Source organism: Scyliorhinus canicula, chromosome 14 (assembly GCF_902713615.1).
Source record: "Scyliorhinus canicula chromosome 14, sScyCan1.1, whole genome shotgun sequence".
Lineage (NCBI taxonomy): Eukaryota > Metazoa > Chordata > Chondrichthyes > Carcharhiniformes > Scyliorhinidae > Scyliorhinus > Scyliorhinus canicula.
Window position 1 is genome coordinate 39,442,309 of NC_052159.1, and position 25,319 is coordinate 39,467,627.

A 25,319-nucleotide genomic window follows, 5' to 3' on the forward strand; every position below is an offset into this window, starting at 1 on the left:
GTTTGGGTTCGGGCAGGGATTGGTGGATTGGATCAAACTATTATATCAGGCCCCGAGGGCCAGCGTCAGGACCAACAGAGAAGTGTCGGAGTATTTTAGGTTGTACCGAGGGACCAGACAGGGCTGCCCGCTCTCCCCGCTGCTGTTTGCGCTGGCCATAGAGCCTCTGGCGATTGCGCTAGAGCCGCAGAGGGTTGGAAGGGGATGGTGAGGGGCGGGGTTGAACATAGGGTTTCTCTTTATGCAGACAACCTGCTCCCGAATGTGTCGGACCCAGTGGCCGGGATGGGAACTATACTGGGAATGCTGAGGAAGTTCGGCCAGTTCTCAGGATACAAATTAATAATTTTCTTTTGGCCACCTAATCACTTTATCGCTCATTTTCTTCTCGGATGGACTTTTCTTATTATTTTCCTAGTTTTCTTGCTTCATACAAGCTGCCCATCTTCTATTCCAGTTACTGAGAAGGGGCATACCTGAAACATTAACTTGCTGCTCACTGTTTCCTGAATTTTCCTTGTGTTTCAGTTTCCAGCATCTGCAGTATTTTCTACAATTATATAACTTAAATCTTTTGTTATCGTTTTACTTCCATGTTTCAAACCAAGAGCAGAAGTAATCATCGAATACCAGGCCCTGTGTCTCTGTAACATAGCTAGTTAATTCAATTATCTCAGTAATGAAATGAAATGAAATGAAAATCACTTATTGTCACGAGTAGGCTTCAATGAAGTTACTGTGAAAAGCCCCTAGTCGCCACATTCCGGCGCCTGTTCGGGGAGGCTGTTACGGGATTTGAACCGTGCTGCTGGCCTGCTTGGTCTGCTTTCAAACCCAGTGATTTAGCCCTGAGCTAAACAGCCCCTGTTGCCTGTGTCAAAAAAAATTGCAATTATTCAATTGTTATATGAGCTAATTGCACAGTTTTTAAAAGTCCACAGCTATGTGAAGCACTACAATAACATTGAAGGTATTACATTTGGTGATATAGTGGAGTGTCGGTTTGCAGATTTTATTTCCTATATACAAAGCTCTTCCTACAGGTCATGCTACCATGGAGCATCACAGAACAATGAATTGTATTCCTTGTTCTTTTAACAAAATAATGGAAACTTAGAAGCGAAATCATAAAATTTTAAAACTTGCAAAGGCATACGAAGGCTCTCGCCCAAAGTATTAAGCAAACTTGATTTTATTTGGCTTCTAAGACCAAATCAGAGCTCCCACATCAACTAATCAGGGTCTCCCTAAACAGCAGAAGAGAAAAATTCTTCTAAACAATATTGCAGACTCATACACCTCCAAGTGATATATTAACAAGACTATATAACATCACATGCAAACAATCTAAGCTGGGGAATAATCAATAGTCAAGGGGCATAGCATTGTGTGAAAATGCAGTTTATAATGGAAATGAATGAGAGGAAATCTGATCAGACCCAGACAAAAAATCTAGGGGAGTGAATTGATTTGCATTGCACCTGGTTTTTGGATAGAAAAAACTGCATTGAGGATACCAATTTCTGTCCGTCATTTCTTGAGCCCAATTCTCCCCAAAATGAGCAACAGCTGCCAAATTGGAAGTCAGTGGTTTCCAAGGGACAAGGGTATCTACCTAAATAGGAATTGTCCTAAATGCGCAGATCAGGTGCTAACATCTGTTTCAGAACACTGCTTGAAACCTGTCATTAACGATTCAGTTTTAAAAATACTTGTTTGACAGTACTTAACTTGAGTATTGCTGGAAAATAGAGGATTGCTGACAAAGCTTTTTACCTTGCACTCAGTGGATTCGGATATATAGAGGAATGTACTGGGGAACAATTAACTGCTGTTCTCTGGTGCATTCTTTATGGCAATGCCTCTAGCAGAGTAAACCTGCCAGTTAATCAGCATGCTCTTCGCAAGCAGTATAAATTGATGTTTCCTTTACTATTGCCGTTCTAGCATATCTGTCCTGACGAGTGCAAGACAATAAGCTCTGAAAGCATGTCTTTTTATTTGTAATTCATTTTTTGGGAAGTGAGCATCACTAGAAAGACGAACATTTATTGCACATCCCGAAATGCCCTTGAGCCTTGAACCACTGAAATCCAAATGGTGTTGATACATCCACAATAATGTGAGGGATCAAGTTTCTGGATATTGAACAGTGAAGGAATGGCGATTAGTTCCAAGTCAGGATGGTCTGTGACTTGGAGCAGGATCTTACAGGTGGTAGCATCCCATGCGTTTGCTGCCCTCGTTCTTCTCGATGGTACACGTTTGGAAGGTACTACTGAAGGAGCCTTGGTGAGTTGCTGCAGTGCATCTTGTAGCTGGTATATATTGCTACCAATGTGTGCCAGAGGTGGGGGGGAATGAGTGTTCAAGGTGGCAAGCTGTATTATCCTGGATAGCGTCAAGCTTCTCAAATGTTGTTGGATTGCACTCATTGAGGCAAGTGGGGCATATTCCATCACTCTCCAGACTTGTGCCTTGTAGATGGTGGACAGCATTTGGGATTCAGGAGATGGGTTACTCGCCACCGAGTTCCCACCTGGGGATCACCTAATGTGAGCACGAGAACGACTGCATTACCGCTAGCTCCAGCTCTGCTCATCTTTCAATCTTTGTTTTTATCCTTGTGCACAGGCAGCTCAAATTCAGTGGAGTACATTGAATACTCTCTCTGAGGCCTGGGTTGGGTTGGCCTTCCAGCCTCTGGGTCTGTGCGGTATTGTTCCTGTTGTCAGTCGAGAGGGGATGGGGTCACTTAAGCAGGCTGGGCCATTTACGCCTAGGTAGCTGACCACCTGGGTTCAGTCAAATCAGCATGTTTGGAATCAATGAAGTTTGTGTTCTGATCCATGGAACACCTTGAAGAGTGCTCTCCGTTTCAGATCCTGCTTTATCTTGGATGTCCAATTTCTTCATGCACCAGTGGAGTGGACATTATCCTGATGAATGCCAGTTTTCTCATTTGCTATCCTGGACTTTACTCCCTGATAATCACATTGTTGTCTGTTGTCAATTTATCTATTTGCAGGGAAGTAAATATTTTAGGTGTGATGTCCTGCACCGTTGGTTATTCTGATTTAATAAGGTTTTATCATGTTGAGCTGAATATTGATTTTGGGATTTGTGCATAGTTTCTTTATCCTAAATTTTCCTGGGATAAGCAGAGCTGGAGCGGGGGTAGGGGTGGAGGATGTGGGTGGTAAGGTTAGTTCTGTCCTTGCTATATTCAAGGAAGTTAGTTTTTACTTTTGACTGTGCCTTTTTTTCTTCAGGCCCAGGCAGACTGTGTATTACTCTGTTGATGACTGGCTTTCATTGTACTCTCCTTTAGGAGGGAGTCGGTTGTTCTCCTGATATGGGTGTGGGTCTCTATCTTTTACTGTTTTTGATGTCTGTGAGTGCTGGCTGTGACTCCTAAATCAGCGTCATTTAGGAGTCTGGTAACAGCGGGGAAGAAGCTGTTTCTGAATCTGTTAGTGCGTGTTCTCAGTCTTTTGTATATCCTGCGCAATGGAAGATGTTGGAAGAGTGAGTAAGCCGGGTGGGAGGGGTCTTTGATTATGCCGCCCACTTTCTCCAGGCAGTGGGAGGTGTAGATAGAGTCAATGGATGGGAGGTATATGAATTTGGAGCAGGACCAGGCCATTCAGCCTCTCAAGCTTGCTCCGACCTTTGATAAAATCATGAATTATCTGATTATGACCTCTACTTTCCTGTCTATTCTCCATTACCTTTGACTCACACTCAGCCTTAAAAACATCTTATGATCCTGCCTCTATTGCTCTCTGGGGAATGCAATTCTACAGACTAATAATCCTCTGAAAGAAAATAAGTTCTCATCCACATATTTAATGGGAGATGCCGTACTTTAAAGCCTTACTTTAAACTGCATTACCTAGTTCTAGTCTCTCCCATTAGGAGAATCATCCTTCCAGCATCCAAGACATCCAATAGTCTATGCATTTTACTTCTTAGAACTTATACCTGAATATTCCTGTTATGGACTCTCAGCTAAAAATATATATTTCAGATACTACCCCATATAATGAACACCAAATTAAATAAAATTGACCTTCTTTACCATTGATCACATTCTCATGGAAAAGCAACATAGGATTACATAAAATAGATAACATGACTCTTCAGTAAGACATGAAAGAAATTATTAACTCTGTGAACCAAACTTATTTTTGCGTATTTAAAAATGAATGTCGTAATCAAAAGACGGCCACCACAAGTCACCTGATATCTGGAACTGTAAAGTGATCACTAAGGATTGCACTGATGACATGACCTTATATTGCTCATGGAATCTCACATTTGGGACTGTCAAGGTCCATTTTAAAAGAGAACTTTGAAAGGAAATGGATATCATTTGAATCTTTATAAGCTTACTACTCTAGATGAGTCCAAAACTCCAGCAAGATAATAGCTACCCAGAATACAGTCACTAATATGACTCCTTCACTGGGACATTATAAGCCAAAGGACAAAAGTTATGTCTAGGCACCAGATCCCTTTATTAAATAATTTTGGAGGAAGGCAGTCACAGGACCAGAGTGGCAGTTTAAAATTTCAATTTATAATTGAGAACTTAGAGTCAGGCCAGTCTGCCAATTAAGCAACCTAGAGCAGCAACCCATCCTTGGAGCATGTGTATCTGCAAGCCACTGGTCACCACCTGCCAAGCAGACCAACTCTATGGATATCATCTCACTGCATCACCATCAGTTTTGACAGAATTCGGCACTTCTGTCTTCAGCCAGGAACCCACCTGAATTGGAACTTCACTGTGAGGGTAACTCCTCTGGGTTTTTGGACTCTGGAATTCATGTGGACTGATACCTATTTTTGTGGTTATTTTCACTGTTAAGTTATTCATAGTGGTAAAATACCCTCTTTTCTATCACTGTTACAGTATACTTGTGTGTTGTGTGAAGCTGTGATCATCCCTCAAGTTTTAATGTGTGAATAAACTAAACTACCAATTTGATCCTGAGACCTTTTACATACCATCGCCAAACCCATGTCAAACATAAGAATGGTGAAATGGATAGGAAAGGGGTGCAAAGGAGGGTGTGAGAAGTCCTCCAAAAGGCGAATAGGCAGAGACAGGTGGCTTCCCACTGTCACAAAATAATTCACCCCAGGCTTGAATGCTGGAGGTTTTAAAGGAAAGCCAGCGGGTCACATAAGGTTCCATGAGAGTAATCCTAAGAAGGACACTTGAGTAGCTAATGCAACAGAACAGGCAGCGACCCTCTCTGCAGAAACTAGCCCCTGTTGAGGGCATTGCTCCATGTGTGGCCATGCCAGCCAAAATTCCCTACTGGAGATTTGTCCTTCCAGAAACAGTGCCCCTGAATCTGTCCCACGATATGAGCAAGTACAGAGTACTGCTCCGGGAGACGGGCCACTCAATCCTTAATGGTGGAGGGGAACTGATACCTGCCTGAAAGCCCAGGCACTGATCGGTGGAGTGAGAGGAGGACGCATGTCTGTGCACCTCCACGGGGTCCACCTACAGTGCAACCTAGTCTCAGGTCAAGTGAAATTGTCTCTGAGCTTTGACAGCAGGTATCAACTGCCAACTCAGGAATAATTTGCCTGGCACTGAGGTGGCAACATCCCCTATAATTTTAAGCCAGCAGAGCATGAAAAGAAGATTGAACAGCTACAGGTCTGGTTAGCAAAAACCCTCTTAAATCAATCTGAGGGAGAGGAGGTGCACAGCCATGCCTCCCTGATTAAAGCACAGCTGACAGACCTTGTAAGGTGCATAGTGCAGACTATCTGTTCTGAGGCAGAAATACAAAGAGCCAAGGTAGAAACTAAAGAAATTAAAACAACAAAACAAGACCAACAGAAAGAGATGTCCATGAGGGGCCTGTAAAAGTTAAAAAGGAAGTCAAGTAACGACCGTTGGAATTTAAAACAGACAAACAGAATGACACAAAATTAATGTGGCAAAAAAGTTTTTATCAGAAAGAAATGGACCAGGGAAGAACCAAATCAGGTAAAGACACAGTGAGGGATATGTCCCACTTGGTTGAAGGGCCTGAGAGGAGACAAATAGTTAAACTAGGAAAGATAAAGGTTGAATATTTGCCTGAAGTATGGCTTGTAGAAACATTTTCAGATTTAAATAGGGACAAGGAGAGTTCCCAAACAGACAAGCAGATAGTGAGGGAGAAGCCTCACCCAGTTGAAGAGCCACAAGGGACTATCTCTACTTGAAGGGAGTAGTGTTCCAAGGCACATGGACCTGGTCAGGCAACATCCCCTGCAAAGACACAGAAGTCAGCTGAGATGGGGGAACTGTAAGGTCCCCCAATTGAACCCCCAGCTACCAAGCTGGCAAATACTGAAGTCTTAGAGGATTTCAATGTCCAATTAACACACCTGACTAAAGAGTAGAGGGAGAATATTGTCACCCTGCATAAAAAATGTGAAGAAAGATGTTGGGACCAACCAAGGTATACTACCCTAACAGTCCATGGCATGGACAAGGGAAACCCACCAATGAAACAAAATCTTTACCAGTTGAGCTCCGACAAGCTGGCTCAGGTCAGACAGGAATTCCAGCACATCCTGGATAATGATATAATTGAGCCGAGCAAAAGTATTTGGAGCTACCCCCCATTGTATGATCACGAAACCAGATGGACCAAAATGGCGTAGCATCAACTACCAGAAAGTAAAGGCAGTAACCAAGGCCGACTCCTTCCTATCAATCATGTCCATAATTGGCAGGGTGGTATTAAGAATCTTAAGGCATACTATAGTTGGGGGAATTTAAGGGATAACTGTTTCATTGTGTTTTAAAATAAACTTGCATTGAATTGTGAACTTGTGTTTGTCCTTTGTTCTACTCGCAAATAAGGACACCTAGGTAAAACCTTTGAATAAATGAAATGAAAAATGAAATGAAAATCGCTTATTGTCACGAGTAGGCTTCAATGAAGTTACTGTGAAAAGCCCCTAGTCGCCACATTCCTGCACCTATCCGGGGAGGCTGGTACGGGAATCGAACCGTGCTGCTGGCCTGCTTGGTCTGCTTTAAAAGCCAGTGATTTAGCTCAGTGAGCTAAACTGGTCGTAGTGTCTGAATTTTACAGACAACATATTCTGAGATTTCTTTGTTCCTCTCCCGCACCTAGACTTCCGCCTTCCAAGAAGTAAATGATTCCATGTTCTTCCTGCCAAAATGTACTACCTCATACCAATCTCTACTTTCTCTGTTACTCCAAAAATTAAATAAGGTTCGTCAAAAATATTTTCTCTTTTTAAATCTGAGCAAATATTAATTATTATATTTTTCATTTTTGGATGTTTGTCTATTCTCTCCATTAATCAGTGATTCCATTATTATTCCTATCATTGACGTTAAACTGACTAGTCTATAATTCCATGGGTATGTTCTGTCCCACTTCCTAAGTTTAAGAATTATATTAGCTATCCTCCAGTGTTCTGGCACTACACCTTCTTCTAATGAATTATTAAACCCATGCAGTAAAGCCTCAGCTATCTTGTCCCTAGATTCTTATAAAATGCTTGGATGCAAGCCAGCTCTGCAGGAATTGTATTCTCTTTAAGTTTGATTGGTTTATTCAATACATCCCACTTTTTATTTCATTTAAATCACTCATCTCATAACTCAATTCAGTGTTCAATGCCATGTCGACCTGGTCTCTCTCCTTAGTAAATACCAAAGCGAAATAATTATGCAAAGGCGCTTTCTGTTGATTCCCTTATTTTCTATTTATTTTACTTTGTGGTTATCGTTTGTGGTCCATGGATCTTTAATGGAGACATGCCTTTAAGTCGTGTAATGGGAAGTGAGGAACTTATAAGTTGCAAAATAGTACACTGTGCTATGAAGGTTTAGATATTGAATAGGAGAACTCAGACTTTATGGCACCCAAGAGATGGAAATATTCGGTTTGGTTGGTTAGCTCGTGGCCAATGAATTGGCCAGGGACTGTATTCTGCCCGGTAACAGAGAGAGATTTAGTTCTGTCAAGGTGGAGATTTTTCAGAGGACCCAGCAGACAGTTCCTGGACGCTGAGAGAGGTTATGGGTTGTTCTCTCTCTTTCAAGTGTTTCCTGTCTACTGTTCGAATCTGCAGAGAAGTCTCAAGACGATCTTGAGTCTACAGTGAAAACCATTACAGACTGAAAGCAAAGAAACTCAAATGTAGGACTTGACTGAAAAAAATCTAACTGGAAGTCGTCCATCTGAAATAGAGACTTTTATCCTTTTACTTTTAGGATTACTTTTTACACCCCTCTTTCCCCTCTGTGTTTGTCTGTCTTATGTGTAGGTGTAGAGGTCGGGGTGAGTTAAGGGGGGGGTTTAGAAATTACATAATAATTAACCAGTGTTTTTTTTCCCCAATTTAATTATAGTTGTTATTAATAAAAAAATCAATTGTGTTTAAATTTACAAATCTGGGTACTGTAGTTATTGGGCAGCCAAAGACCACAGACCTCAGGTATTTTTAAAATTAAGAGTTAATTTCAACTGTGTTGCAACTCTGGTTCAAGTGAGGCTGGAATTGACCATGCATTAGCTTATGGTGTCGTAACAAAGTTTAATATTTCTCCCATCTCTCTTTGGTTATCTGTGGTTTTATCCTGTCCATTCCTTAATGGTCTTATTCCCATTCCAGCCTTCCTTTTTTTTATTGATATGTCTATAAAATACTTAGATGTTCCTTGTTCCCTAGTTCCTTTGGATTTCCTAATACTCTTTTTGACCTCTCCTGATAGCCTCATATTTTATCTTATCATGCATTCCTCTGCGGTTTGGGGCAGCACAGTAGCACAAGTGGACAGCACTGTGGATTCACAGCGCCAGGGTCCCAGGTTCGATTCCCCGCTGGGTCACTGTGTGTGTGGAGTCTGCACGTTCTCCCCGTGTCTGGGTGGGTTTTCTACGGGTGCTCCGGTTTCCTCCCACAGTCCAACGATGCGCAGGTTAGGTGGATTGGCCATGATAAATTGCCCTTAGTGACCAAAAAGGTTAGGAGGGGTTACTGGATTACGGGGATAGGGTGGAAGTGAGGGCTTCAGTGGGTCGGTGCAGACTCGATGGGCTGAAGGGCCTCCTTCTACACTGTATGTTCTACGTTCTATATGTTCTTATCATATGCCTCCTTTCTAATCTTCAATTGTTCCCTTATGTCTTTATTCATCCGTGGAGTCCCAGTGGAGTTTAATTTGTTCTTTCCTTTCAATGGGATATATTTTCTGTGCACCCTGTTGAATGTTTCCCATTCTTATTCTACATAATTTACCAATAAGGTTGCCAATTGTATTTATCCAAGTTCCATTCTTAGCTCCTCAAAATCAACTTCTCTCCAGTCTATAATTTAGCTTTCATCATAATACATAGGCCACTTTGCCCAGATGTTCCCTTACTTTTACTTCTCATCATTCCCCGTGATTTAAAAAAAAATATATTTTTTATTCTCCAAAATTTACACCCAACAATAAACAATAATCAGTAACGAATGTAATGTCAATCCCTATATCAATAACAACGATCCCATCCTCCCACCAAACCCCAGACATTGGCCCGCATGTTAACATAAACAAATGACAAAAAGGAATCAGGAATTGCCCATAGAACATAAGAACATAAGAACTAGGAGCAGGAGTAGGCCATCTGGCCCCTCGAGCCTGCTCCGCCATTCAATTAGATCATGGCTGATCTTTTGTGGACTCAGCTCCACTTTCCGGCCCGAACACCATAACCCTTAATCCCTTTATTCTTCAAAAAACTATCTATCTTTACCTTAAAAACATGTAATGAAGGAGCCTCAACTGCTTCACTGGGCAAGGAATTCCATAGATTCACAACCCTTTGGGTGAAGAAGTTCCTCCTAAACTCAGTCCTAAATCTACTTCCCCTTATTTTGAGGCTATGCCCCCTAGTTCTGCTGTCACCCGCCAGTGGAAACAACCTGCCCGCATCTATCCTATCTATTCCCTTCATAATTTTAAATGTTTCTATAAGATCCCCCCTCATCCTTCTAAATTCCAACGAGTACAGTCCCAGTCTACTCAACCTCTCCTCATAATCCAACCCCTTCAGCTCTGGGATTAACCTAGTGAATCTCCTCTGCACACCCTCCAGCGCCAGTACGTCCTTTCTCAAGTAAGGAGACCAAAACTGAACACAATACTCCAGGTGTGGCCGCACTAACACCTTATACAATTGCAACATAACCTCCCTAGTCTTAAACTCCATCCCCCTAGCAATGAAGGACAAAATTCCATTTGCCTTCTTAATCACCTGTTGCACTTGTAAACCAACCTTCTGTGACTCATGCACTAGCACACCCAAGTCTCTCTGAACAGTGGCATGCTTTAATATTTTATCGTTTAAATAATAATCCCGTTTGCTGTTATTCCTACCAAAATGGATAACCTCACATTTGTCAACATTGCATTCCATCTGCCAGACCCGAGCCCATTCACTTAACCTATCCAAATCCCTCTGCAGACTTCCAGTATCCTCTGCACTTTTCGCTTTACCACTCATCTTAGTGTCATCTGCAAACTTGGACACATTGCCCTTGGTCCCCAACTCCAAATCATCTATGTAAATTGTGAACAATTGTGGGCCCAACACGGATCCCTGAGGGACACCACTAGCTACTGATTGCCAACCAGAGAAACACCCATTTATCCCAACTCTTTGCTTTCTATTAATTAACCAATCCTCTATCCATGCTACTACTTTACCCTTAATGCCATGCATCTTTATCTTATGCAGCAACCTTTTGTGTGGCACCTTGTCAAAGGCTTTCTGGAAATCCAGATATACCACATCCATCGGCTCCCCGTTATCTACTGCACTGGTAATGCCCTCAAAAAATTCTACTAAATTAGTTAGGCATGACCTGCCTTTAACGAACCCATGCTGCGTCTGCCAATGGGACAATTTCTATCCAGATGCCTCGCAATTTCTTCCTTGATGATAGATTCCAGCATCTTCCCTATTACCGAAGTTAAACTCACTGGCCTATAATTTCCTGCTTTCTGCCTACCTCCTTTTTTAAACAGTGGCGTCACGTTTGCTAATTTCCAATCCACCGGACCACCCCAGAGTCTAGTGAATTTCGGTAAATTATCACTAGTGCATCTGCAATTTCCCTAGCCATCTCTTTTAGCACTCTGGGATGCATTCCATCAGGGCCAGGAGACTTGTCTACCTTTAGCCCCATTAGCTTGCCCATCACTCCCTCCTTAGTGATAACAATCCTCTCAAGGTCCTCACCTGTCATAGCCTCATTTCTATCAGTCGCTGGCATGTTATTTGTGTCTTCCACTGTGAAGACCGACCCAAAAAACCTGTTCAGTTCCTCAGCCATTTCCTCATTTCCCATTATTAAAACTCCCTTCTCATCCTCTAAAGGACCGATATTTACCTTAGCCACTTTTTTTTGTCTTATATATTTGTAAAAACTTTTACTGTCTGTTTTTATATTCTGAACAAGTTTACTCTCATACTCTATCTTACTCTTCTTTATAGCTTTTTTAGTAGCTTTCTGTTGCCCCCTAAAGATTTCCCAGTCCTCTAATCTCCCAGCAATCTTTGCCACTTTATATGCTTTTTCCTTCAATTTGATACTCTCCCTTATTTCCTTAGATATCCACGGTCCATTTTCCCTCTTTCTTCCGTCCTTCCTTTTTGTTGGTATAAACCTTTGCTGAGCACTGTGAAAAATCGCTTGGAAGGTTCTCCACTGTTCCTCAACTGTTCCACCATAAAGTCTTAGCTCCCAGTCTACCTTAGCTAGTTCTTCTCTCATCCCCTTGTAATCTCCTTTGTTTAAACACAAAACACTAGTATTTGATTTTACTTTCTCACCCTCCATCTGTATTTTAAATTCCACCATATTGTGATCGCTCCTTCCGAGAGGATCCCTAACTATGAGATCATGAATCAATCCTGTCTCATTACACAGGACAAGATCTTAGTCATCATTAACACACACAGTCCCCCTCCCTCCAACCCTCCCAGCCACCCCCCCAACTAATTTTCGATGTGATCCAATTCTCAAAAGTGCATAATGAATAATGCCCATGAATTGTAAAACCCCTCTACCCTTCACCTCTGTTCAAATTTGATCTTTTCAAGCATTAAGAATTCCGACAGATCCCTCCGCCACGCCAGGGCACAGGGTGGAAAGGTTGGTCTCCACCCTAATAGGATCCGCCTTTGGGAAATCAACGAGGCGAAGGCTACAACATCTACCTCCACACCAGCTTCCAACCCCGGCTGGTCCGACACCCCAAATATGGCCTCCCGAGGGCCCTGGTCCAGTTTCACGTGCACCACTTTAGAGATTACCCTAAACACCTCCTTCCAGTAATCCTCCAGCTTTGGACAGGACCAAAACATATGAATGTGGTTTGTGGGGCCTCCCCCGCAACTTTCACACACATCTTCCACCCCCTCAAAGAGCCAGCTCATTCTCACCCTTGTAAGGTGCGCTCTATACACCACCTTCAGCTGTATCAGCCCCAACCTCGCACACGAGTGGAGGTGTTCACACTGGGAGCACCTCACGCCAGAACTCCTCCTCCATACCCTGTCACAACTCTTCCTCTCACCTTGCCTTGATCCCTTCTAGTGGTGCCTTTTCCTCCTCCAAAATAGCCCCGTAAACTGCTGATACTACCCCTTTCTCCAGTCCCCCTGTCGTCAGCACCTCCTCCAGCAATGTGGAAGCCAGCTCTCCTGGGAAGCTCTGTATCTCCTTTCTGGCAAAGTCTCGAACATGCATGCATCTAAATATATCCCCCTGCACCAGCCCATACTTCGCTCCCAGCATCATTCCACATTATTATATCCAATAGTGAATATTCACTTGCTAGGCTTTCTACGTGTATCGTAGTCAATGAGGGGTCCCAAAAATGTGGGTCAAAAGTAGCTTATTTTCTATACACAGTTAGGAAATACAGCAACTAAGTAACAACCCCAGCCGGGACCATCCTGAGATGCCGGCAAAATCTCCATGTAGACGCACCCAAGACCAGCCTGTCCATTCCCATGGGTAGAGTGGAGCATCTGGCAGGAGCTTCGGTTGCTCCTAACAAATGATGCATTGCTGGGCCAGTCACTCAATTTTGCCATCCAGGCCTAGTCACCATACATAGCTCTTGGCTAGAAATTTCATCTTTGACACCCCTGGGTGTCCATCGTGTAGATCTTGAAGTATGGCCTGTCTGCCCTGCGAGCTCCCCATAGGAGGATGCCGTCCTCCATTCTGAGCTCTTGCTGCTTGGTCTCAAAAGCCCACAGCTTCTCACCTTGCCTTTCTCTTGCAGTTTCTCTTGCTGACCTCTGTATAAGCCGACATGACATAACTTTGCTAAGACTGGATCCTTCCGTGTCCATTCACATATTTGTGCGGCAGTGGCTGGCAGAGTAGCCATAAAATATAAGATCGGTACGGTGTCGTCAGTACTTGGTAGAGATGGGAGGGGGGTGCGGTGCGTGTTGGCAACGGGAGCTGGCTCCGAGTGTCCACATTTGCGATCTGCGTTCCAAGACAATTCTCAAACATGTCTTCGGACGCTGCTAACAATAGGGCCCATCGCTGTATTCGGACAGTTGTGATTGGTAGAATGTCCTTGTCCTCTTTAAACAATCCGAACAATAGCTTGTGGTTTGTTATGATGGTGAACTGGTGACATTTCTTCACCACTAAGACAGGCATAATTGCACTCCGCCGAGGCCAAAGTCTACGATGCATAGGCTATTGGTCTCTCCTGTCCATCGCCCATGCGGTGGGATAACACCACCTGAAATCCCTATGGAGATGCATCACAAGTGACCAAAAGGTGGTTTGAGGGGTCGTAATGGATCAACAACCCTGGTGACAACAACAAACATATCCTGGGGGGGGGAGGTTTTCTCGTACTCTTCGGGAGAGTTTAAACTAATTTGGCAGGGGAATGGGAACCGGATCTGTAGTCCAGCAACTAAGGTAGACGATAGTCAGGATGCCAAAGCACATAGTGATGCAGTGGGGAAGGTAACAATGACAAAGGAGAGTACTTGCAGGCAAGGAGATGGGTTGAAGTGTGTATACTTTAATGCAAGAAGCATCAGGAATAAGGTGGGTGAACTTAAGGCATGGATCTGTACTTGGGACTACGATGTGGTGGCCATCACAGAAACTTGGATAGAAATGGGGCAGAAATGGTTGTTGGAGGTCCCTGGTTATAGATGTTTCAACAAGATTAGGGAGGATGGTAAAAGAGGTGGGGGGTGGCATTGTTAATTAGAGATAGTATAACAGCTGCAGAAAGGCAGTTCGAGGGGGATCTGCCTACTGAGGTAATATGGGTTGAAGTTAGAAATAGGAAAGGAGCAGTCACCTTGTTGGGAGTTTTCTATAGGCCCCCCAATAGCAGCAGAGATGTGGAGGAACAGATTGGGAAACAGATTTTGGAAAGGTGCAGAAGTCACAGGGTAGTAGTCATGGGCGACTTCAACTTCCCAAACATTGAGTGGAAACTCTTTAGATCAAATAGTTTGGATGGGGTAGTGTTTGTGCATTGTGTCCAGGAAGCTTTTCTAACACAGTATGTAGATTGTCCGACCAGAGGGGAGGCCATATTGGATTTAGTACTTGGTAATGAACCAGGGCAGGTGATAGATTTGTTAGTGGGGGAGCATTTTGGAGGTAGTGACCACAATTCTGTGACTTTCACTTTAGTAATGGAGAGGGATAGGTGCGAGCAACAGGGCAAGGTTTATAATTGGGGGAAGGGTAAATACAATGCTGTCAGACAAGAATTGAAGTGCAGAAGTTGGGAACATAGGCTGTCAGGGAAGGACACAAGTGAAATGTGGAACTTGTTCAAGGAACAGGTACTGCGTGTCTTTGATATGTATGTCCCTGTCAGGCAGGGAAGAGATGGTCGAGTGAGGGAACCATAGTTGACAAGAGAGGTTGAATGTCTTGTTAAGAGGAAGAAGGAGACTTATGTACGGCTGAAGAAACAAGGTTCAGACAGGGCGCTGGAGGGATACAAGATAGCCAAGAGGGAACTGAAGAAAGGGATTAGGAGAGCTAAGAGAGGGCATGAAAAATCTTTGGCGGGTAGGATCAAGGAAAACCCCAAGGCCTTTTACATATATGTGAGAAATATGAGAATGACTAGAGCGAGGGTAGGTCCGATTAAGGACAGTAGCGGGAGATTGTGTATTGAGTCTGAAGAGATAGGAGAGGTCTTGAACAAGTATTTTTCTTCAGTATTTACAAACGAGAGGGGCCATATTGTTGGAGAGGACAGCGTGAAGCAGACTGATAAGCTTGAGGAGATACTTGTCAGGAAGGAAGATGTGTTGCGCGTTTTGAAAAACTTGAGGATAGACAAGTCCCCCGGGCCTAACGGGATATATCCAAGGATTCTATGGGAAGCAAGAAATGAAATTGCAGAGCCGTTGGCAATGATCTTTTCATCCTCGCTGTCAACAGGGGTGGTACCAGAGGATTGGAGAGTGGCGAATGTCGTGCCCCTGTTCAAAAAAGGGAATAGGGATAACCCTGGGAATTACAGGCCAGTTAGTCTTACTTCGGTGGTAGGCAAAGTAATGGAAAGGGTACTGAGGGATAGGATTTCTGAGCATCTGGAAAGGCATTGCTTGATTAGGGATAGTCAGCACGGATTTGTGAGGGGTAGGTCTTGCCTTACAAGTCTTATTGAATTCTTTGAGGAGGTGACCAAGCATGTGGATGAAGGTAAAGCAGTGGATGTAGTGTACATGGATTTTAGTAAGGCATTTGATAAGGTTCCCCATGGTAGGCTTATGCAGAAAGTAAGGAGGCATGGGATAGTGGGAAATTTGGCCAGTTGGATAACAAACTGGCTAACCGATAGAAGACAGAGAGTTGTGGTGGATGGCAAATATTCAGCCTGGAGCCCAGTTATCAGTGGCGTACCGCAGGGATCAGTTCTGGGTCCTCTGCTGTTTGTGATTTTCATTAACGACTTGGATGAGGGAGTTGAAGGGTGGGTCAGTAAATTTGCAGATGATACGAAGATTGGTGGAGTTGTGGATAGTGAGGAGGGCTGTTGTCGGCTTCAAAGAGACATAGATAGAATGCAGAGCTGGGCTGAGAAGTGGCAGATGGAGTTTAACCCTGACAAGTGTGAGGTTGTCCATTTTGGAAGGACAAATCTGAATGCGGAATACAGGGTTAATGGTAGGGTTCTTGGCAATGTGGAGGAGCAGAGAGATCTTGGGGTCTATGTTCATAGTTCTTTGAAAGTTGCCACTCAAGTGGATAGAGCTGTGAAGAAGGCCTATGGTGTGCTAGCGTTCATTAGCAGAGGGATTGAATTTAAGAGCCGTGAGGTGATGATGCAGCTGTACAAAACCTTGGTCAGGCCACATTTGGAGTACTGTGTGCAGTTCTGGTCACCTCATTTTAGGAAGGATGTGGAAGCTTTGGAAAAGGTGCAAAAGAGATTTACCAGGATGTTGCCTGGAATGGAGAGTAGGTCATACGAGGAAAGGTTGAGGGTGCTAGGCCTTTTCTCATTAGAACGGAGAAGGATGAGGGGCGACTTGATAGAGGTTTATAAGATGATCAGGGGAATAGATAGAGTAGACAGTCAAAGACTTTTTCCCCGGGTGGAACACACCATTACAAGGGGACATAAATTTAAGATAAATGGTGGAAGATATAGAGGGGATGTCAGAGGTAGGTTCTTTACCCAGAGAGTAGTGGGAGTACTGCCTGTGGTAGTAGTTGAGTCGGAAAATTTATGGACCTTCAAGCGGCTATTGGATAGGTACTTGGATTAGGGTAGAATAAGGGAGTGTAGGTTAACTTCTTAAGGGCAGCACGGTAGCATTGTGGATAGCACAATTGCTTCACAGCTCCAGGGTCCCAAGTTCGATTTCGACTTGGGTCACTGTCTGTGTGGAGTCTGCACATCCTCCCCGTGACTGCGTGGGTTTCCTCCGGGTACTCCGGTTTCCTCCCACAGTCCAAAGATGTGCAGGTTGGGTGGATTGGCCATGAAAAATTGTCCAAAATTCTATGATTAACCTAGGACAAAAGTTCGGCGCAACATCGTGGGCCGAAGGGCCTGTTCTGTGCTGTATTTCTCTATTCTATCACTTCACCCTGGCAAAGTCTTCTTCTTGCAGCGCTCTCCACGCTCATTCTTGATGCTTCTTCAGGACTTCGTGGAGCAGTGCGAGGATGGTCACCAGGTCAGGGAAATGTTCCCGTAACAATTCATGAATTCTAAGAACGATTGAAATTCGGTCTCATTCTCGAAAACACAATTTCCTTTCTTAAGGCAGACGCCTGTCGCAGAAAACCACGGGAGGACTTCCTCCAAGTTGCTTAGGTGCTTCTTCTCGGCGGTTCTGGTGACCAGGACGCCATCCAAATAAACGGCCGCTCTTGGTAGCCCTTGGAGGATGTTCTTCATGACTCTCCAGAAAATAGTGCAAGCCAATGACACTTCGAATGGCAAACTTGTATTTTCATAGAGACCTCTGTGGGTATCAATGGTCACAAATTTTCTGCAACAGGCGTCAAGCTCCAATTTGGAGTTCGCGTCACTCATATTGAGATTAGAAAAAGAGTGTCCTCCAACCAACTTTGCCTCGAGGTCCTCTATCTGCAGCTTTGGGTATTGGCCTAAACAAGAGGTTTTGTTTACTGTTAGCTTGTAATTCCCGTACTGGCAGATGCTTTTGTCTGGTTTAAGTACCGGGACTACAGTCGCTACCCAATCTGCAAATTGTACCAGCCAGATGATTCCCAGGCTTTCTAAACGATTGCGTTCATCCTCTACCTTTGCAAGTGATGCGTAGGGAACTAGGCATGCCCTAAGTGCTTTGATTGGGCCTCAGGGTCTCGGTGTATCTTGGGCATGGCACCTTTGATTTGACCCAAATACCCCAGGAAAACATCCGGGTACTTCCCCAGAATTTTGTATAATCCCCTAGTGCCCATCACGAAAATCCGCTGCCTCTGTAACCAATCATGGACCAGCAGCATCGAACCGGGACTCTGTACTATTATCAAGGGCAACCTGACAGACTGCTGTTCATAGGCAACTGGGGTCATTGTTATACCCGCAATGGCTAGTGGTTCCCTCATATATGTTTCCAACCTCATCTTTAAATTCTTTAAGTTCAAATGGTGGGGTTTCCGGCATGATCTATTCGAGCGTCTGCTAATGGGCCTGGCCCCAGCGATGTTCGGCCAAGGGTGGAGTCCCAGAAGTCCCACTCCAAGGAGGCGCCGCTTGTTTTGAATGGGGGGGTATCCTACACGATTCACGCCCATCCCCACGTACCCTGGAGCTCCTGGACTCCCTTCTCCACATTCCCCTTGACAGGGAGATCTTGATGACCCTTTTTACAATGGTTCAGCCAGCAATTTCCGCTGGATCACCATGTTGTTTTCCGCATGAAATGCAGTCTCGTACCATCTCGGGTAAGAATGGCCCATAGTCACAGTGTTCTGTCAATCTGTGTAATTGTACCAGAAATTCAGTAACAGACTGCCCCACACTCTCAGCCATATTAAATCGGTATCTTTGGACAATGACCGACGACTTGTATTGTAATGATTTGTCATGAGCGCTAACAATTCCTCAAACATCCTGGAGTCTGGGGCCGCAGGGTCGGTTAGGCTAGTTATGACGCTGAAAGTGGGGGCCCCACAGGCAGTCGAAAGAATCACCTTCTGGCAATCTTCCCCAGAAATAACGTTCACCATGAAGAAATAGCACATACGCTCTGCGTCCCGAACCCAGTCTTCCACACTCGCATCAAACATGTTGAGTCTTCCAAAGAGTGGCATTTTTGAAACAGTGCAAACCTTGCTCCTTCGCATTGAGAAGCAGCCGTAGTCTGAGTGGCATGCAGCGCCATCTGTAGTTCTGTTTTACTCTCATCTGCAATGTTGTAGTCAACGAGGATTACCGAAAGAGTGAGTGAAAAGTATTTTATTTCTTACTCACAGTTAGGAAACACAGCAACTAAGCAACACTCTAAGTCCCAGCCGGGATCAACCTGAGATGCCAGCTCCTTCCCGGGTCAGCTTTTATCTCCACTCCTCAGCAGGGGAGCTCGTATTCCGCAAGCCCTACAGGGAGATCAATCGGGTCGTCCCAGTGGGTCTCGTTGGGATTATAACAATATGTTGGGTTAAAAAGAGTCATGTGCACATTGTAGAAATTCCACTCCCTTATCCACGTTATCATCTCTTCTGTTCAATTAATATTGGACAGAGTGTCAGGATAGTACTCACAATACAGATTTCACTGCTTCAAAATGTCTAGTATGACAGTATTTAAAATGCTTGCATGTCTAAAACAACTTTTGTTTACTGCATTTTTTCAAAATCACAGTTCCAGATTTTTGTTCTAGGAAAACAGCTATTATGCAGGCTCTCTTAATTGGGAAGTCCTGAATTATTTTGAAACTGAATTAACCATATCAGCTTAAAAACATTCTATGATCAGCTAGCTGAATGAAAACACCTATAACAAGGTCAGTAATCTCCTTCACTGCAGCTGTACTTCTCACTCTCCTTTTTCTCTCAATCTGTTGTAAACAAATTAAGTATTTTAAAATGTAAAATATGTAAGGTATGTTAAGTCCTACAAGGTTCTAACAGTTATAAAGGGCAGCACAGTAGCACAGTGGTTATCATTGTTGCCTCACAGCACCAGAGACCTGGGTTCAATTCCGTCCTTCAGTGGAGTTTGCATGTTCTCCCCATGCCTGCAAAGATTTCTTCTGGGTGCTCCGATTTCCTCCCACACTCCAAAGATGTGCAAGCTTAGGTGGATTGACCATGCTAAATTGGCCCTTGCAGTTCGCGGATGTGCAGGTTGGGTGAATTGGCAATTATTGCGTGGCACAATGACACAGTGGTTAGCACTGTTGCCTAACCATGCCAGGGCCCCAAGTTCGATTCTGGTCTTGGTCTATGTGGAGTGTCAAAGTGTCTGCATCCAAAGATGTGAAGGTTAGGTTAATTGGCCATGCTAAATTGCTCCTTAGGGTCCAAAGATGTGCGGGTCAGTGGGGTTGCAGGGATGGGGTGGCGGGGGGGGGAGAGTGGGCCTAGGTAGGGTGTTATTTCGGAGGGTCGGTGCTGACACGATGGGCCGAATGGCCTCCTTCTGCACTGTAGGGATTTTATGAATGTTGCTAACTGAAACCTTAATTTGTATCTATCCACAAAAATAAATATATTTCTTAATATCTCATCACTTCAAAACAACTCGTAATTATTTCTGGTTGAAAGGCAGGCACGGCATCACCTGTATTACTGAATTTTATATTATGTAGCACCTAAACATGGCAACAAAGAAAGATTTTAGATTCAAAAGCTCATGAGATTTTTATTTGGACTATTGTGTTGGATATTTTACTCATCCAATCAAGGAACCTTGATTGAAAGCTTCACAGCCTTCTTGAAATATAATGTAGCATTTATTGCATATGTAGTGCAAATGGTAAATTTTGCACAGCATATTTTACAATAATTAATCACAATTGTACAGTATTACAAGATTCAATAAACCCATTTTAGCTGTGACCTACTGGTCAAATATATCACCTTAAAAATGGAAGAGTAAAACAACAAAAAGCAGGAAATTCAAAACACTAACCTGTACTCGTTGGTGAGTTTATTTCCTGCCGAATATTTCGACTTATCTGGCTTCCAGATCTTGCAATTTCACGTTGTGGTTCCAGTATGTCTCTGTATTTTGATACCATGAGTACAGAGATAAAGTATACAACAGCCAAAGCCAAAAACTGAGCCTGTTTACTGTCATCCTATTAAGAAAAATTGTCAATGAGTCAACTCAAATGACAGTGGATTTATAATAATAATAATTTTTATTGTCACAAATAGGCTTACATGAACACTGCAATGAAGTTACTGTAAAAAGCCCCTAGTTGCCACATTCCGACGCCTGTTCGGGTACACGAAGGGAGAATTCAGTGACCAAATTACCTAAGAGCACGTCTTTCGGGACTTGTGGGAGGAACCCAGACCACCCGGAGTAAACCCACGCAGACACAGGAAGAACGTGCAGACTCCGCACAGACAGTGATCCAAGCTGGGAATCGAACCTGGGCCCTGGTGCTTTGAAGCAACAGTGCTAGCCAATGTGCTCCCACCGTGGATTTAAAGTAGCAAGGCAGAGAGGTAATGCAAATCATAATCTTAAAATAAGAAGCTTGGGATCAAGTAGGGTAGTTTTACTGAAGTTAAACATGGATGGTAAATTAAAGGCAAGAGAAGAAACAGTATAGAATATATCAGTGAATAGAGAAGGGGAAGGTGATATACAATACATTTGTTTGCAGGCCAATGCTGGGAGTATAGCAATAAGAGAAGAATTGAAAGAATAAATCCATAACAATGATAAATATCACAATCCAGCAAGCACATGGGTGAGATTGGTAATTAAATTACATCAGGAGATAGAATTTTTAAAAAAATCAAAATTGAAGAAAGAAGAGGAGGTAGGTGACAGTATTAACATTGTAATATTCCAAATTATACACCAGCTTGGTAGTTGAAAGAAGAGATCTTCATGACAGCAGATGGTATCACTTCAGATATTGTTAAGCAATAACAAAGGCTGAAGTGCTGCTGGGAGCACTTCGCTGGTCTCCTTATTGTTGTGACTTAACATGATTATGCAGATTAGGAAAGCCAGAAAAGTCAAACATCTATTAATGAGACTTTAACCTATATCTGGATTGGCAAAGAAATAGCAGAATAATAATATAAGGGATAGATTTAATGAATGTACTCAGGAGAGCTTCACAAAGAAACCTATCTTCAAACCGACAAAGGCACTGGTGAGAATAGCTCTAGTTGGGTAACAGATCCATTATTTGATAATTTAGTTATTTAATAATAAGAAAGCATCTTGGAAACCTTTTTATGTTTGAATTCACCATTGCCCTTGGAGAGCAACTAACTAAAACATAGAATTTACAAGAAATCTAACTTTTGAAATTTGAGGAAAGTTTGGACTGGAAATGAAACAAACAAAAATAAAATCTGCAGACCAATAATGCATCCACAAAACAAGTATACACTACTGAAAGGCAAAAGGTACTTCTAGCAAAGTGTAATCACGGTCTACTAGTTTTGTTTGTTGCATTAAACAAACCAAAAATTAGATATATAAAGCAACAACAGGAGGCAGAAAATAAGGACAAAGAAATATTATGGAAAAAGTTCCAAATAATTTTAAAGCTAACAACAAAGGATTCAATAATTACATCCAAGAAAAGAGAGCGATAAAGGAGTAAGCACCAATTAAAAACAGATTTATGCCTGACAATAGTAGACAGTAAGACAGTGAGAACATATTGGAATGGCTAAATTAAAATTCTACTTTAATCTTCAGAGGAAAGGAGGATGGTATGCTATTAAGGTAGTGGGAAGGTGAAGAATTAGTGAAACAGTTCAATTGATTAAGATGAACATAAACAGAATCACAGAATTGTCACAGTGCAGAAGGAGGCCATTTGTCCCATTGTGTCTGCACCAGCTCTCCAAATGAACAACGTTATTTAGGGCCATTCCCCTGCCTTTCCCCCATACCCTGGCATTGAATCCAAACAACTAATCATCTAAAGCCCTCTTGCAATGCCTCAATTGAACCTGCCTCCACCACACATCCAGACAGTAGATTTCAGACAATTTTTTTTCACATCCAATTGCTTCTTTTGCAAATCACCATAAATCTATGTTCTCTCGTTCTTGATCTTCTTCCGAGAGGGGGACAATGTCTCCTTATCTGCCCAGCTTCCCTCATGATTTTGAACATCCCTACCAAATCTCCTATCAGCTTTCTTCGATCCCAGGAAAACAGTCCCAACCTCTCTAATCTATACGCATAACTGACATAACTAACAGAAAAATTGTAATGTTGGAGTCAGACAAATATCTGAGCTCTCTTTTAAAGAAATGGTTGAAAAAATGGGGGAACACATCAGTTGTAACCCTCTTAAAGTTCATCAAATTCATGGATAGTACCAGAGGATTGGTTTTGAGAAAATGGAGAAATGACAAACCAAGGTCAGTGAATTTAACATCCGTAAAAAGAAAATTGATAAGAATTTATTGTCAGAAACAAAATATGTGGGCGTTTGGAAAAGTATATGCTGATTTGCGAGCTGTATTGTGATTTTCTGTTCGGCTAATGAGATGCCAGACTACATCATAAAAGGTGCAGAACGGGAAAGAAACAAACGTTATTCCAATTACATACAATGCTTTTTAAAAAAAATAATTTTTATTGGAATTTTATGAAAAATATATAGCAACAGAACAATAATAACAATAACAATAATAATAAACACCCCCCGGCACCCGTAACAACGCATATAAAAAACACCCCCCCCCCCCCCCCCCCCCCAACCCAATAAACAACAAAATAAATTAACAATAAGCAAATTAACTTAAACACTATCCCCCTAAACCCCCCCCACTTTCCCCCCGGGTTGCTGCTGCTGCTGCTGACCTAGTACCTTATCGTTGAGCCACAAAGTCGAGGAAAGGCTGCCACCTCCTAAAGAACCCTTGTACCGACCCCCTCAGCGCGAATTTGACCCTCTCCAGCTGAATGAATCCCGCCATGTCATTAATCCAGGTCTCCACGCTCGGAGGTCTCGCATCTTTCCACTGCAGCAAGATCCTCCGCCGGGCTACTAGGGACGCAAAGGCCAAAACATCGGTCTCTCTCGCCTCCTGCACTCTCGGCTCCACCCCAACCGCAAATATCGCGAGTCCCCAGCCTGGCTTGACCCTGGATCCCACCACCCTCGACAGCGTCCTCGCCACCCCATTCCAGAACTCCTCCAGTGCCGGGCATGCCCAGAACATATGGGCATAGTTCGCTGGACTCCCCGAACACCTGACACACCTGTCTTCGCCCCCAAAGAACCTACTCATCCTAAATCCGGACATGTGGGCCCGGTGCAGCACCTTGAACTGGATGAGACTAAGCCTCGCACATAAAGAGGAGGAGTTCACCCTCTCCAGGGCGTCCGCCCATGTCCCCTCCTCAATCTGCTCCCCCAGCTCCACTTCCCACTTAGCCTTCAGTTCCTCTACCGATGCCTCCTCCACCTCCTGCATCACCTGGTAGATGTCAGACACCTTCCCATCCCTACCCACACCCCCGAAAGCACCCTATCCCTTATCCCCCGCGGGGGCAGCAAAGGGAGCCCCTCCACCTGCCGCCTAGCAAACGCCTTGACCTGAAGGTACCTGAACATATTCCCCGGGGGAGCTCAAACTTCTCCTCCAGTTCACCAAGGCTCGCGAACCTCCCGTCAATGAACAGGTCTCCCAACTTCCTAATGCCCGCCCTGTGCCACCCCAGGAACCCGCCATCCATTATCCCCGGGATAAACCGGTGGTTCCCCCGCAGCGGGGCCTCCACCGAGCCCCCCACTTCCCCCCTGTGTCGCCTCCACTGCCCCCAAATTTTGAGGGGAGCCGCCACCACCGGGCTCGTAGTGTACCTCGTTGGAGGGAGCGTCAGAGGCACCGTTACCAGTGCCTTCAGGCTCGTGCCTCCACAGGACGCCATCTCCATCCGTTTCCATGCTGCCCCCTCCCCATCCATTACCCACTTACGTACCATCAAGACGTTAGCCGCCCAATAGTACCCAGAGAGGTTGGGCAGCGCCAGCCCTCCTCTATCCCTGCCCGGCTCCAAAAAGACCCTCCTTACCCTCGGAGTCCCGTGCGCCCAAACAAATCCCAGAATGCTGCTGTTCACCCTCCTAAAAAAGGCCCTCGGAACAAAAATGGGGAGGCACTGAAACAAAAACAAAAACCTCGGGAGCACCGTCATTTTAACGGACTGTACTCTACCCGCCAACGACAACGGCAGCATGTCCCACCTTTTAAATTCCTCCTCCATCTGCTCCACCAACCTAGTAAAATTGAGATTGTGCAGAGACCCCCAGCTCCTAGCCACCTGAACCCCCAGGTACCTAAAACTCCTCACTGCCCTCTTTAGCGGGAGCCTACCAATCCCCTCCTCCTGATCTCCCGGGTGTACGACAAACAGCTCACCCTTGCCCAGGTTAAATTTATAGCCCGAGAAACTCCCTAACTTAGTAAGAATCTCCATCACCTCCGTCATTCCCCCCATCGGGTCTGCTACATACAGCAGCAAGTCGTCTGCATACAGCGACACTCGGTATTCCTCCCCACCTCGCACCAAACCCCTCCACCTCCTCGACTCCCTGAGAGCCATG

At 44.0% G+C, this 25,319-nt stretch overlaps 1 protein-coding gene across 8 annotated transcripts in view; it reads right to left on the reverse strand.

Annotated features, from left to right (window-relative positions):
* nbeaa (neurobeachin a) overlaps positions 1–25,319 on the reverse strand; it is a 1,044,979-nt gene that overhangs the window by 630,455 nt on the left and 389,205 nt on the right. For all 8 annotated transcript variants that reach the window (XM_038817846.1, XM_038817850.1, XM_038817848.1 and 5 more), the window contains exon 30: positions 20,687–20,855. In XM_038817846.1, the coding sequence (XP_038673774.1) occupies positions 20,687–20,855 (169 nt within the window). The remainder of the gene's footprint in view (positions 1–20,686; positions 20,856–25,319) is intronic.